The following is a 14,536-nucleotide window of genomic DNA, read 5'->3' on the forward strand; positions in this document are numbered from 1 at the left end:
TAAGTGGTTGAAATGGGAGGCCCAGGCTCCCACAGGGAAAGGCAGGGCTAAGCAATAGTGACACAGGCAGGCTCCAGTGGTTGAGTCATTTTATTGGACCTTTGACTGTTGGCTGTGGAGAGCATTCCCTCCATTTGGTTAGCATCCTGCAGGGGAGACCTTAGGATGGGTCCCTGTAGTGCAGACTGGACTAAACCCCCAGGACCTCCTATGAAAAACGGTGTGATACCTGACCATTTTGGCCGGTGATTACCAATAAAATAATGATAATAAAAAGTCTGTGTTCTGACCATTGTTCAGGTCTTCTTGCTGGAACAGAAATGTGCAAAGCTGCTGATGTACATAGGCAGAGTTCTGTCTTAGCTTCAAATAGTGCCAGTCCCACTTTCTCCTGATAGTGTGCTCAACTCAGCAGATGCAAAGGGCCGGGCTTGTTCTCCTTTTGATTTCTTCCACAAGGTCTTCTCTTCGGACATCCACCTGGCCAGGATGAGGTAAAAAGGTGGTATGAGCATCTTTGACTCCACTACTCCTGAGGGCCCACTCCTTCCTCTGGCCATCAGGCTTGGGTCAGCTGGATAAGGAAGGCAGGCAAACACCTCAGACAGACAGTGCTCCTTGGGGGCGCCAGAGACATGGTATAGATGGAGATGGGATTCCTCCCCTACTATGACAACAGTTAACAGGTTAAGTCCATTCTGAGTAAGTACTAATGGGAATGCCAGGGTTTTGCTCAGGTCTTGAATGGGCATTGGTCTGCCAAAATGGCATACATTCCCTGTCCCTCAGCCTTCCTGCCCACCTACCTACCTCTTCCCTACTGGCCACCGAACGAAGCTTGATGACCCCATCCTTGAGCTCCTGCTCACCAATGATGGCCACCAGTGGGATGCCTGCCTCCTCACAGTACTGCAGCTGGTTCAGCAACTTTGGGTTCTTCTTGTAGAGCAGCTCTGCCTGCAGGGGACCAGGGCAGATGATGAGAGCCGGCTTCTATTGTCCTCAGGGACAACCTCCTTGGGGCCCAAGTGCTTAGCTCTACTCCCAAGAAGTCACTATGGATGAGCTTTTACTTAGTCTGTGCCCAGCACTCCCAAGTTTGTTGCCTCCCTGGGGCTTGCCTCCTCTACCTTGATCCCAGCATCCCAGAGCTCCGAAACGAGTTTTAGTCTTTCCTCCAGCAGCCTCTTCTGTGCGGATGCCACAAGCACCTGTGTTTCTGTGGTCCGTACTTTTTCCTCCAAAGCCTGGGGAAGGGGCAGATAAAAGTCACAGAGCTGGGCTACCCTTTACAGTACTTTCAAGAAGCAAACAGAACAGGCTGTTTATTTATTGTTAGGATTCTGAGAGACCAGGCCCAACTCTGGGAGCTTCATTAACACAGGGGCCCAGTCTTCTCTAGCAATTGGGCATAAGGTAGTGTTTAGAAGATGTAGAAAGGAACTGACTGGCTTGTACATAGGACTTGCCAGAATAGATAATGTAGGGCAAGAGTAAAGGTAGTTTACATACAGTAACTTCAAACTTGTCTCCTTTTAGTACCTTAAGTGTTCACAAGAACATTCACACAGAAGTAACACTGTGAGCTCACCTAGTTCTAATTCTCACTTACTATGTGCCCAGTCAAGAGACTGTCCCTCTTGTACTTCAGCCATAGGGCCCAACCCAGGGTGTGGGTGGTTGGGGGGAAAGGGAGAATGCTGCTACTGTGCCTTGTCTTTTTCTTTCTTTTTTTTTTTTTTAATGTTTATTTTTGAGACAGAGAGACCTAGTGTGAGCAGGGGAGGGTCAGAGAGGGGAGGGGAGACGCAGAATCTGAAGTAGGGTCCAGGCTCTGAGCTGTCAGCACAGAGCCCAATGTGGGGCTCGAACTCATGAACTGCAAGATCATGACCTGAGCTGAAGTTGGATACTTAACCAACCGAGCCACCCAGGCACCCTGTGCCTTGTCTTTTTCTAGAAAACTATTTTCATAGTTCTTACATCAGATGACTACTGGAACAGTGATCTCAACTGGGAAACATGGGTGGTTTCCATTCCAGAGAAAAGGATGGGAGCAGTGGGAAGGTTACTGCCAGAGCATTTCCCAGGGGAATGCAACCAGCCAGTTAAGAGCAGCAGCAAAGGAGTGCTTGAGGCCCTGAGGGTCTTCCCTTGATTCTAGCGGCCAGAGAGTCAAGATAGCCACCTGGGGAATCCCAAGGTCTCAGACACATGCTTACCACTTGGAGACAGTATCAGAGTGGTTAGGAGTAAGACTTTGGAGTTATACTGCCTGGATTCAAACTGTGACTCTGCTGCTTAAAAGTTTCACAACCTTGGGCAAATTATGATCTATAATGCTTTAGTTTCCTTGCCTAGAAAATGTAAATAATAAAAATAGCTACTCTCAGAGGGCTGTGTAAGAATTTTACTAGATAATGCACAAAAAGCACCAAGCACAGTACCTAGCAGAGGAGTAAAATATTAACTGTTCTGTATTCTGAAGAAGATCTGGATCTTTGGATATACCAGACATGACTCCTGACAGCCCTGAGGGAAGTAGGGACCCAGAGCAAAGAATTCTGTGAAGAAAGAATGATCAGAGATCCATAAAACTGGCCTCTAGTGGGGTGGGAATGTGTGAAGGACAGCAACCACCTTTTCTCCAGCTCTTTGCAAAGATGCTCCTTGCCCAAAACAGTACTACTTGCCCCTTTCAAGATCAAAGAAGATAGCTCATGTGCCACCAACTGCCCAGACTGCTTCTACCCTCCCCCAGTACTTACCTCTAGCCTCTGCTCCACAATGGAGAAGATCCGCTCCACCCCAATGCTGAGCCCCACACATGGCACCTTGCGTCCTTTAGGGTCAAACATGCCTACCAGCCCATCATAGCGTCCTCCAGCAGCCACACTGCCCACACCCAGGGGCTCTTCCCCTGGCCGGACTGGGGTCTGTAGCAGCACCGCCTCATAGATCACCCCAGTATAGTAGTCTAGCCCTCGAGCAAGGCTCAGGTCGAAGGAGATCTGTGGGGACAAGATCATGGTCAATACCAGATGAGAATCAACTATCTGAAACCCCAGAGCTCAGCTAAGGTGTCCACCCCCAACCTGACTCACCTTGTCAGCAATGCCAAACAGGGTCAAATATTCAAACAACAGTTTTAGGTCTTCCAGGCCCTCCAAGGCCTGTTTGTTTTGGGACAGTTTAGGATCCTGGAGCAGCTGTTCCACCAGGGATACCCCACCTGGGGAGATATATTTGTAAGCCAACTGACTGACAAGAGGAAAAAGGTAGAGGATTTACCTTTTTGCCTGACCTACACACGTATGTGTGCGTATACACACGGACACAGACACACACACACGCACACAAACAGAAGATTTTAAGCCAGATAGATGGCTTTTGGAGAGGCAGGGTTTGTGCCTCACCATGCTGCTGGACGTAGTCCCCAATGTGGTCAGCTACCTCGGGTGTGAGGCCCTTCTCTCCCACCATCTCATTCTTTACTTCCTCCCAGGATACCTAGGCAGACAGAAACCAGTAAGGGACTCTTAAGTAGCTTATCCACTGCAGAGCAAGTGTGGGCCATTCTGAGGGGGCATTTCTGGAGCAGAAGTTGCCTTTCAACCTAGATTCTGGGGCTAATCTTCTGAGGAGCATAGAGGCAGACCCCCCTCTCTCCTGATCTTGTTTTACATTTCTCAGAGCAGGGGTGGGATCTGAGAAAAGAGGAGTGAAGTGTTTGGGTCATTACCTTGTCCAGCTTGTCCACTGAGGAGCAGATGGTACGGAACTTACTATCAGGAACACCACAGATGGCAAACATCCCATCTAGGATGCGCCGATCATTCACCTGCAGGGACCCAAGGCATAGTGAGGAGACAATCTCTTTACATGACACGAGACTGTTGGTCACTTGGGCTACTGGTCTCTCTGCACAAGAATCTTCTCCTGTGAGAGGCAAAGCCCAATTCTGCCTTCCCAGACCCATTCAATTCTTACCTTGACCAGGAAGTCACCTATCTGAAGTGAACTCAGGATCTCACACATGATCTTCAGGCACTCTGCATCAGGGATCATGGGATCAAATTGTCCAGCAATGTCAAAGTCCTGCAGGGAGAAAGTAGCTACAGGTCCCCAGGGGTTTAACCTTCTTTTTAAAATTTTTTTTAATGTTTGTTTATTTTTGAGAGAGAGAGAGAGCATGAGCAGGGGAGGGGCTGAGAGAGAGGGAGACACAAAATCTGAAGCAGGCTCCAGGCTCTAAGCTATCAGCATAGAACCCAATGCAGCATTCAAACTCATGAACTGTGAGATCAGACCTGAGCTGAAGTCAGATGCTCAACTGACTGAGCCACTCAGGTGTCCCAGGGATTTAACCTTCTTAAGTGATGGTTTGGAGGGGGGACTCCTGGGGGCTCTGCTCTCTCTTTATGAAGGCCTGTTTGCACTCATGCACAGACCACTTTCTTCATTATCTGTGTGATCAGCAGCCCAGAGGAAACTCCCAGCATTCTTGAGTCTCTTACTGGTTTGGATTCCTTTTCGTCTACATTCCTCAATTATCTCACTCACTCACTTTGACTTATTTCCTCCTAACACCGTGGAGGCAAATATATGGCCTTAATCCTTAGTCATTTTCTCTATTTATTCTGAAGCTTTGCCACCACCCTGGATGATCTGGATGATACGTCAAATCGTTTCCTCATCCTTTGTTGTGATTTGATCACTTTGGTTTAATATAAAGAGTACTGGACCAAAAGTTCTACTCCCAACTTTGGCTTTCTTATCCCTATGATCTCTTCATCCTGCTGAGTCTCAAGTTTACTCCTATGTAGAATGGGGAGAATAATTCCTACTCTCTAAATGAAAATATTAAAGAAATCTAAAGGTTAGCATTAGCTGGAACTTCCAGTTTGTTCAGTACACCATGAGTAGTCAGCAGATTCTACTAAGTTGAGGACTTAGTAGAGGGAGGACCAAGTTACCCATCATGCCCCACATACTCACACACTGGTAGAATTCCCGGTATCGGCCACGGGTCATGGCTGGGTTATCTCGCCGATATACTTTTGCTATGTGGTAGCGTTTAATGTTGGTCAGTTTATTCATTGCTAAATATCGAGCAAAAGGAACCTGATAACAGTTAAGGAGAAAGCCCCCTCCTCTCACAGTGTGGCAGTTGATTATCACCACCAACAGAAGCGGGGGTCTAATCTCTGTGTGAGTAAAACCACCCTCTGTAAGATAAAGTGCATTTCTGAAAGTCAAAAAGAATCAACTTTGTTACTACAAGGGGCAGCAGAAGTCTCAAAAAAGATTAAGGTTCCTTTCTCTTTGGTTAGCGTCTCCCTTGGACTATGCTGAACATGGGAAGGTGCTGGGCAGATTGGCCAGAGAGTAGAAAGTCTCTGTGTAGGATTTCTGAGCAGATGATTCTCTGACATAGCTTGGAGATAAAGGAAACATTCTGTTGGTCAACTGAGGAGAACTTTGTCCACTGGACATGGCAGGGGGGAGATATTCTAGAGCCAAGGGATTAATCACTGAGTTGGAACTGGTTCCTGACATAACGTGGAGGTCTCACTCAGGATTCACAAGACTTTTAAGGCTATGTTCTGTTTAGCCAAAGTCCCATTCCTGGTTTAAACAAGTAACTTCCCTGATCGCCACAAGCATCATATTTAATCCCATCTATGTCTAGCTATCCCCATACCTGAGGTTAGAAATTAGCCTCAGCCCAATGAGAACCAATTGATCCAAAGTACCAAGAGCCCAGGTTTAGAAAGATACAGTGAGGTCATAGCGAAGGGACAACAGCTCTCCACCTTGGTCCTTCAGGTCATAGATAAGCTTAGAGTCTTCTCCATACTTTCCAGTCAGTGTTTCCTGGAGAAAATATAAAGAAATGTGGTCATGATGATAAATCTAACAAATTTATTTTTAATTTAAATTTTTTTAGACAGTGTAGCAGGGGAAAGCAGCAGAGAGAGAGAGAGAGAGAGAGCATGAGTGCAATGGGGCTAAGAGAGGGACAGAGAATTCCAAGCAGGCTCTGTGTTGTTAGTGCAGAGTCCAACAAGGGGCTTGAACTCACAAACCACAAAATCATGACCTGAGCTGAGATAAAGAACTGGATGCTCGGGGCGCCTGGGTGGCGCAGTCGGTTAAGCGTCTGACTTCAGCCAGGTCACGATCTCGCGGTCCGTGAGTTCGAGCCCCGCGTCAGGCTCTGGGCTGATGGCTCAGAGTCTGGAGCCTGTTTCCGATTCTGTGTCTCCCTCTCTCTCTGCCCCTCCTCCGTTCATGCTCTGTCTCTCTCTGTCCCAAAAAAAATAAATAAATGTTGAAAAAAAAAAATTAAAAAAAAATAAAAAAGAATTGGATGCTCAACCAGCTGAGCCACCCAGGTGCCGAGATAGAGAAAGGGAGAGAGAGAGAATCTTTAGCAGGCTCCATGCTCAGCACAGAGCCTGACGTGGGGCTTGAACTCATGAATCTCAAGATCATGAACTGAACCGAAATCAAGAGTTGGACGCTCAACCTACTGAGCCACCCAGGTGCCACAAATATAATAATTTAAAAAGAAACATTAAAACAAAAACCCACCATCCTAACATGACCAATTTCAACTTGTCTGTGCTTCTGCTCTCTATCCCAATGCCTATGTATTTGATGTTAATTATAATCAAAAGGAAATATCAATTTCGTTTTCTGCTTATCACATTTCCATTTTGTGACAGAGCTGAAGGTTTTTTTTTTTTTAATGTTAATTTATTTTTGAGAGAGAGAGAGAGAGAGAGAGGGAAAGAGAAAGAGCATGAATGGCGGAGGGGCAGAGAGAGTGAGGGACAGAGGATCCCAAGCATGCTCAGCAATGACAGCAGTGATCCCGATGTGGGGCTCAAACCCATGAACTGTGAAATCATGACCTGAGCCAAAGACAGACACTCAACCGACTGAGCCACACAGGCACCCCTGAAGTATTATTTTTAAAAGCTGCATAATACTTCAGTGAGAAGCAGCTCTGTATTTCCTTCCTTTCTAGTGTTCTACTGTTAATTGTTTAGGTCATTCCAATTAAAAAAAAAGTTCCCTAACATTTCAATAAATATAGTTCAGTATATAGTGTTTTCTTTTGAATATATAGTTTTTTGAGGCTTAACTTCTAAGAGCGGGTTATTAGATCAACACACTTAAATGTTTCTATGATGCCTGAGGTTTGAGCAATGTCAAAAGACAAAACTGAAGTAGTTCTTGCCATGTGATGCTTTCAGTAAGGTGATAACATATTTCACCTACCAGAATGGCAAAGTTTTAAAAGCCTGAAAATTCCCAGTGTATAGAAACAGAAACACTCATATAGTGATTGGTGTTATGGGCTGAACTGTGTCCTCTTCAAAGTTCATATATTGAAATCCTATCCCCCAGTAACCTCAGAATGTGTCTCTACTTGGAGATAGGGTCTTTGAAGAGGTAGTTAAGCTAAAATGATGTCATTAGGGTAGGCCCTAATCCAATATAACTAATGTCTTTATAAAAAATAGGAAAACTGGACACAGAAGATGATGTGATGACATGGGACAAAGACACCATCTACAAGTCAAGGAGGGAGGTCTAAAACAGGCCCTTCCCTCCTCACCCTGAGAAAGAACCAACCCTGCTGATATCTTATCTTGGACTTCTAGACTCCTGACATTAAATTTGTTAAGTAACCCAGTCTATGGCACTTTATTGTGGGAGCCCTAGGAAATGAATACAATTGGTAAACATAAATGAGTACAACTTTTTGATACGGTAATTCCATTTCTACGAATTTGCCCTGCAGATGAATGCCCACCAGTACCAGATATTGTTCTAAGCACTGAATACACATCAGTGAACTAGTCAAAGGTAATCTGTGCCCTCATGGATCTTCCACACTAATGAGAAGAGATGGACAGTACACTAATGCAAAGTAACCAACGAACAGATACTTTCAGTTAGTGATAGCTGTTCTAATGGAAATAAAACAGGTCCTGTGATAGACAAGGGCTACTTTAGATAAGATAGTTGGAGAGGACCATTTGAAAAATGGCATTTGAGTTTATATCTGAAATTAAAATCTTTCATCTCTAATCTGAAATTAAAATCCAAGAGTTAGGGGAAAGGGAGTTCAGGAGGAGAGAAGAAAAAGTACAAGGGCCCTGAGATAGAAACATATTTAGAATGTTGCAGGAATAGAATGAAGACCAGAGTAGCATAGTAGCCAAGGGGAAGAACAGCAAGGGAAGAGATGGAAAAGGTAGGCAAATGGCCAGATCATGTAGGGCCTCGTAAGCAGGAACAGACTTTGGATTTTGTGATAAATATAATGGGAGTCACTGGGTTTTAACCAGGAAGCAATCTGTTTTTTGTTTTTTTTTTTTTTTAAGTTTATTTTTGAGAGAGAGAGAGAGAGAGAAAGAGAGAGAGAATGCAAGTGAGGAGGAGGGGCAGAGAGAGAGGGAAAGAATCCCAAATAGGCTCCGCACTGCCAGCATGGAGTCTGACTCAGGGCTCGAACTCACAAACCACAAGATCATGACCTGACCCAAAACCACGTGTCAGTTGCTTAACCGACAAAGCCACTCAGGCACCCTGCAATGTTTTTTTTTTAATAGTAAAGAACTAGAAACATTCTCAGGGTACATTAACAGGAAACTAGTTGCATATTTATACTTTATATGTATGGTCTGTGTGTATTTCAAAACACCCCAAGTAGACGTACCAGGGAATTCACTGTAAATAGGATCATAACAAATTCCACTAAAGAGAAGGGCTCTCTTTTGTAAGCCACCAGCCATTTACCAAGGTAAATAAAAGCAGGGCCTCTCCTTCAAGACCAAGCCTGTCTCCTTTCTCGCTGGAGAAAATATTGGTCTTTGTCCACAACAGTAGAGACACCCTTTGGGCCCTCACTGTCTCTTTATCTTCTTAGCTGTTTGTATATCCACTCTTCCACCACACAATTTCTCCTCACCCATCCCTCACCTTCAGTTCAAACACAGGTGTATCAATTACTTCTGCACCATGACGCTTGAAGCAGCTGATGATTACATCGAACACCTTCTCCCGAATGGCCATCTGCCGGGGACTGTAGTCTCTTGTACCCTTGGGAATTGAAATCAGCCACAGAATCAGGGATGGGATTTAAAAACAGAGAACATTAAGGCTTAGAAATATAAAAGCATGACCTCAATGATAACGAAGGCAAACAATGTCCCAAACTTAGATTTTCCTACAGGCTACTGAGTTCTAAAGCAAGCACAAACAATTCCCTATTAATTATCCCCATTTGCTATCACCCCTCTAAATTCCATCCCCTTTTTAGCTTGGTTCTACTTTCTAGAACGCTATTTTCTGAGAAGTTTTCCTAAAACCTTTTTATGTGACACCAGAACATTTCCCTAATAGAAAATACCTACCTGATGACATGTATATAACCAAATGAAACTGGCTTAGCTAGTTAAATTCCAAATTTTATAAGTAATGTTTTTCCCCAACATAACTTAAAAAAAAAAATCTAATAAGTATTATTTCTTCTCTCATTTGTTTCTAATAGCCCTTGATATAGGTGGGGCAAAATTATGGTTGAATTACAGGATATTGAGAAGTTAAATCATTACAGCAGTTCTATGGTGGTCAGGACTAGAATGCCATTCTTTCAGGTCAGAGCTTCTATTCTGGGCATCTATACTCTATTCTCAAATCTTTGGTCTTAGGACCTCTTTAAACTCTTACCATTTCTTAAGGACCCCAAAGTGAATTATACCTATCAACATTTATTATATTAGAAATTAAAACTGTGAGGGGCGCCTGGGGGGTTCAGTCGGTTAAGCGTCTGATTTCGGCTCAGGTCATGATCTCACAGTTCATGAGTTTGAGCCTCGCGTCCAGCTCTGTGCTGACAGCTTGAAGCTGGAGACTACTTCATATTGTCTGTCTTCTTTCTCTCTGCCCCTCTGCTGCTCACGCTCCGTCTCTCGCAAAAAATAAATAAACGTTAACAAAAAATTGAAAAAAAAAGAAATTTTAGGAAAATGTAACTACTTTCCAAAACAAAACAAAACAAAAATTGGTGAAAAGTGTGATGCTGATTCACATTTTTGCAAGTCTTTAATGTCTGGCTTAACAGAAGACAGCTGTATTCTCATATATACTTTATGCATTTAATTTTGTTGTGATATGTTGTTCTGGTTGCGTAAAGAAAACCTAGCCTTACAAAGATGTGTGACTGTAAAAGAAAGAATATTTTAATAAACTTTTCAGCTAACTGTAGATATTTTTCTTAAACTATACCAAAATCCAACAAATGGTGGTTTCTTAAAGACTGGTTGCAATGTGGATTCTGAAACTTCATTGATTACTTTTCATACTATTACATTAAAATCCATTATTTATATATAGTACCCAGAATTTATAGTGACAGAAAGTAGAACAGTCGTTACCTGGGGCTAGAGGAATGGTAGAGTGGAGAGTTACTGCTTACTGGGTACAGAATGTCAGTATGGGATGATGAAAAGATTCTGGGGAAGAATGGTGGTGATAGTTGCACAACAATGTGAACCTACCTAATGCCACTGAACTGTACACTTAAAAATGGTTAAAATGGCAAATTTTGTGTTACATATATTTTACCATAATTTAAAAAATACTTATTGCTCCATGTTGTACTTAAAAAAATTTTTTTTAACATTTATTAATTTTTGAGAGACACAGAGACAAAACATGAGTGGGGGAGGGGCAGAGTGAGAGGGAGAAACAAAATCCGAAAGAGGCTCCAGGCTCTGAGCTGTCAGCACAGAGCCCGATGCGGGGCTTAAATTCACGAACCGCGAGATCTTGACCTGAGCCGAAGTTGGATGCTTAACCGACTAAGCCACCCAGGTGCCCCAGCTCCATGTTGTACTTTAAAATTTTTTTCTTTTTTTTCAACGTTTATTTATTTTTGGGACAGAGAGAGACAGAGCATGAACGGGCGAGGGGCAGAGAGAGAGGGAGACACAGAATCGGAAACAGGCTCCAGGCTCTGAGCCATCAGCCCAGAGCCCGACGCGGGGCTCGAACTCACGGACCGCGAGATCGTGACCTGGCTGAAGTCGGACGCTTAACCGACTGCGCCACCCAGGTGCCCCCCATGTTGTACTTTAAATGGAGCTTTTACCCATGCATGATTTTATAACATCATACATTGGTCATGAGGAAAATACTGGTTCATTGATAAATTATACAGATCTTCCAAATATTTACACACTGCATTATACAATATCAGAAAACACATTTGTTAATAGCAACACAGATCTCGAGAGGAAAGTCTTTACTGTATTGGGAAGCTGTCTAGTTCATGGTGGAAGATACAAGTTTCCTAAAACCCTTTCACTTGAGTGCTTGAATTTTATCACCAGCAGAAATATGGTCAGATATCTTCCTTGAGGTGACAAAGCTCACTTCATTCATTTTCATGAAAATGTCTGCCAAATACCCAAATCTTAAAAACAAAAGTTTGTGTTTCGGTTTTTCTCTCAAATAAAAAAGGTGTTATGTGAAAAAAGTACCTAGTCCAGCTTAAAACTCATACAAGGGTGTGTTTTTCCTACCTTAGAATGCAGAAGTGCTCTATGTATACTTCCCATTTCATGATGCAGAATACAAAAAAAGAGTGTACTCAAGGGTTGATATTCAATAAAATGAGTAATTTCTCAGTTAAGTTCAGCTCAGGTCATGATCTTGTGGTTCGTGAGTTCAAACCCCACGATGGGCTCCATGCTGACAGCTCAGAGCCGGGAGCCTGCTTCAGATTCTGTGTCTCCCTCTCTCTCTGCACCTCCCCTGCCCGTGTTCTGTCTCTCTCTGTCTCAAAAATAAACATTAAAAAAAATTTTTTTAAATAATTTTGAGGGGCGCCTGGGTGGCGCAGTCGGTTAAGCGTCCGACTTCAGCCAGGTCACGATCTCGCAGTCCGTGAGTTCGAGCCCTGCGTTGGGCTCTGGGCTGATGGCTCAGAGCCTGGAGCCTGTTTCCGATTCTGGGTCTCCCTCTCTCTCTGCCCCTCCCCCGTTCATGCTCTGTCTCTCTCTGTCCCAAAAATAAATAAAAATGTTGAAAAAAAAAATTTAAATAATTTTGACCACAAAAACCTCTTGAAAGAGTCCTGTCCCCATAATACTGAATTTTCTATTAATATAAATCACACTTCAATGTTTCAACAAAGTGGATATTAACTCTCCAATATAGTCTCACTTTCTTTTAAAAGAGTATAGACATTTTCAAACACATATTATAGTGAATAGTATAATAGACCACCATGTATCTATTACCCAGCTTCAATAACCATCAGCATCTGTTAATATTATCTAAGCCCCAACATTTTTTTTTTTTCTGGAGTATTTTAAAGTAAATCCAGACATCATACCAGTTTGTCCATAAATATTTCAGTATGATTCTGTAATGTACACGGTTAAAAAAAAAAAAAGCCAAAACACTACGTTTATTAAACCAAGGAAACAAACTGCAACCCTTTAATATTATCTAATACTCCAGCTATGTTTAATTTTCTCCAATTGCCTCAAGAATATTTTTTTATGATTGGCTTGTTCTAATGAGATTCTAAATGAAGCCCATGCATTGTGTTTGTTGTCTCTTGTCTGCTTAATCTACAAAAGTTTCCTTTCCTTTTTTAAAGAAGTGTCATTTCTTTGTTGAGGAAATTGAATCACTTGTCCTAAAGAACTTTTCATATTCTAGATTTTATTAACAATATATTCAACGTGTCACTTAACATATTCCTCCATCTCCCTTATTTCTGGTAAACTGGTAGTTAGGTCAGAAGACCTGATTAGATTCAGGTTCAATTTTTCTTGGCAAGAATACTTTATAGGTGGTGCTGTGTACTTCTTATTGCATCACATCAGGAGCAACATAATATCTGGCTGTCCTACTTTTAGCGATGTTAAGACTGATTGTTAGATTTAAGTGAGGCCAGCCTGAATGATCACAAATTCCCCATTAATCTTCACCAAATAGTTTGAATAACTATTGATTATCACTGCTCTGTGATTTTACATTGTCTCTTTAACCGCTGAAATGAGTTGTGTGTGGAAAGGAATAGCTCAGTGAATTTAGGAGCCTAAAGAATTAACCTTAAAAGGTGACATCTCAACACAAGGAAGACCCCTCTCCTTTGGAATCCAATTTCACATATGTTTATTAAATATCTATTCAGTTCCAGACACCTAGTCTCAGCCTCTCAGAGTAAATAAACCATGGTAAATAGTTGTGCTTACAGAACTTACAAAGAGTGTGGCCTCTGAACTGAAATCCTTGAGGCTGGGCTAGTAATCCGCAACCTCATTCCATTCCACTGTACTTTCCCGCTGTATTTGGTTCTACTCATACGGGTCTTTTTCTAGTTCCTGGAAACTACTAGGGTTCTTTTCTCCTTCAGGATTTCCATACTCCTCTAGCTACCTCCCATTTATGTGTTATGTCAGTTAGTATATCACTTCTTCAGGGATACTTTTTCAGACTCTAGTTCTCTCTTATTTTTCTCAGAGAATTCTTGTTATTTCTTTATGTCATTTATCACAATTTAAAATTACATATTCAAGAGTGGGATTATTTGTCCTAAGTCTGTTTCCTTCAGTAGAATGTAAGCTCCATGAGGACAGGCTGTATTGTTCACCATGGTATACTCTCACTACTTCCTACAATGCTTGGCACATAGTAGGCACTCAACAAATATTTGCTGAATGAAAGGAGTAGCAGTAGCTGGCATACTCCCCTAGGCAACCAGCTGGCCTAGTTTCTGCCATCCCTTTGCTATCCCAGAATGACTCAGGCTCCAATTCAGCCCACCACCCAGAGCAACTGTTCAGGGAAACAAGCACATCCACCATTGGGAGGGGAATTAAGGGCCCTCCCAGAGACTCTGAAAAGAAATTATATTTACCTTGGGGGTCTTGAGCACAAACTTCTGTTTCCCTTCATCAGGGCCCAGCTGTGCCTTCAGTTTTAGTAGTTTTGCCACTTCCTCCTCAATCTGTGGGGGTAAAGCAGGGGCTGGTCTATCACTTTGACACTCCCTTCCCTCTTCAGCCATTCATTCAGTATCCCTCCCTCATCAGAATCTAGCTCTCCAGGCCCAGCTTTCCTTCCCTCGTCCTACCCCGGCCACCTCCCCAACCAGGCTCTGCTCCTCTCCACCAGTCCGGTCTCTTTTCCCACATCTTTTTCCTCTATGCAGACCACCCAGCTCTATGTCCTCCCTGGCCCTAATTTGGCTTCTCCCCGCCACCTGGGTCGCACCTGCTCAGCGCTGGCCTTCTGCTGCTTGAGGCCCCGCACGCGCTCTCCCTGAAGTCGCACTAGCTCTTCCAGTGCTGCACGTTCTGCCATACTTAACGCCAACTAGCGCTGACTGCTGTCTAGATCGTCTGGGCTTTCCGCAGCCTCAACTCGGATAACTTCCGGCTATCGAGTCACTGGCCCACACGCCTAGAGAGCCTCCGCCGAGCACAAAATCACTTCC

General features: G+C 43.3%; 1 protein-coding gene across 4 annotated transcripts; it reads right to left on the reverse strand.

The window, feature by feature from the left end:
• Window positions 1-72: 72 nt before the first annotated feature.
• On the reverse strand, window positions 73-14,503 carry HARS1 (histidyl-tRNA synthetase 1). Of its 4 annotated transcripts, none has more exons than XM_040444708.1 (13): window positions 14,411-14,503; window positions 13,958-14,047; window positions 9,001-9,120; window positions 5,782-5,877; window positions 4,999-5,124; window positions 3,991-4,098; window positions 3,743-3,841; window positions 3,417-3,510; window positions 3,105-3,232; window positions 2,769-3,011; window positions 1,131-1,247; window positions 811-957; window positions 73-480 (listed from the first exon to the last, which is right to left on the reverse strand). In XM_040444708.1, exons 3-13 carry the CDS (start codon window positions 9,091-9,093, stop codon window positions 409-411), a joined length of 1,323 nt encoding a protein of 440 aa, XP_040300642.1. In that variant the 5' UTR covers window positions 9,094-9,120; window positions 13,958-14,047; window positions 14,411-14,503; the 3' UTR covers window positions 73-408. The 4 variants fall into 4 exon arrangements, with proteins under 4 accessions (XP_040300642.1, XP_040300639.1, XP_040300641.1 ...); XM_040444705.1 differs by having other exon boundaries at window positions 870-957; window positions 14,314-14,469; XM_040444707.1 differs by having other exon boundaries at window positions 2,865-3,011; window positions 14,314-14,468.
• Between the last annotated feature and the right edge of the window lie 33 nt (window positions 14,504-14,536).

This window comes from Herpailurus yagouaroundi, unplaced genomic scaffold (genome assembly GCF_014898765.1).
Source record: "Herpailurus yagouaroundi ecotype Mexico unplaced genomic scaffold, PumYag 192, whole genome shotgun sequence".
Lineage (NCBI taxonomy): Eukaryota > Metazoa > Chordata > Mammalia > Carnivora > Felidae > Herpailurus > Herpailurus yagouaroundi.

Coding starts and splice junctions, on each gene's coding strand:
- HARS1 (XM_040444704.1), bottom strand. CDS start 14,403: ATGGCAGAACGTGCAGCACTGGAAGAGCTAGTGCGACTTCAGGGAGAG. Junction 9,121..13,957: donor TTGTGCTCAAGACCCCCAAG/GTAAATATAATT, acceptor TCAATTCCCAAG/GGTACAAGAGACTACAGTCC. Junction 4,099..4,998: donor ACCGGGAATTCTACCAGTGT/GTGAGTATGTGG, acceptor TTCTCCCTGCAG/GACTTTGACATTGCTGGACA.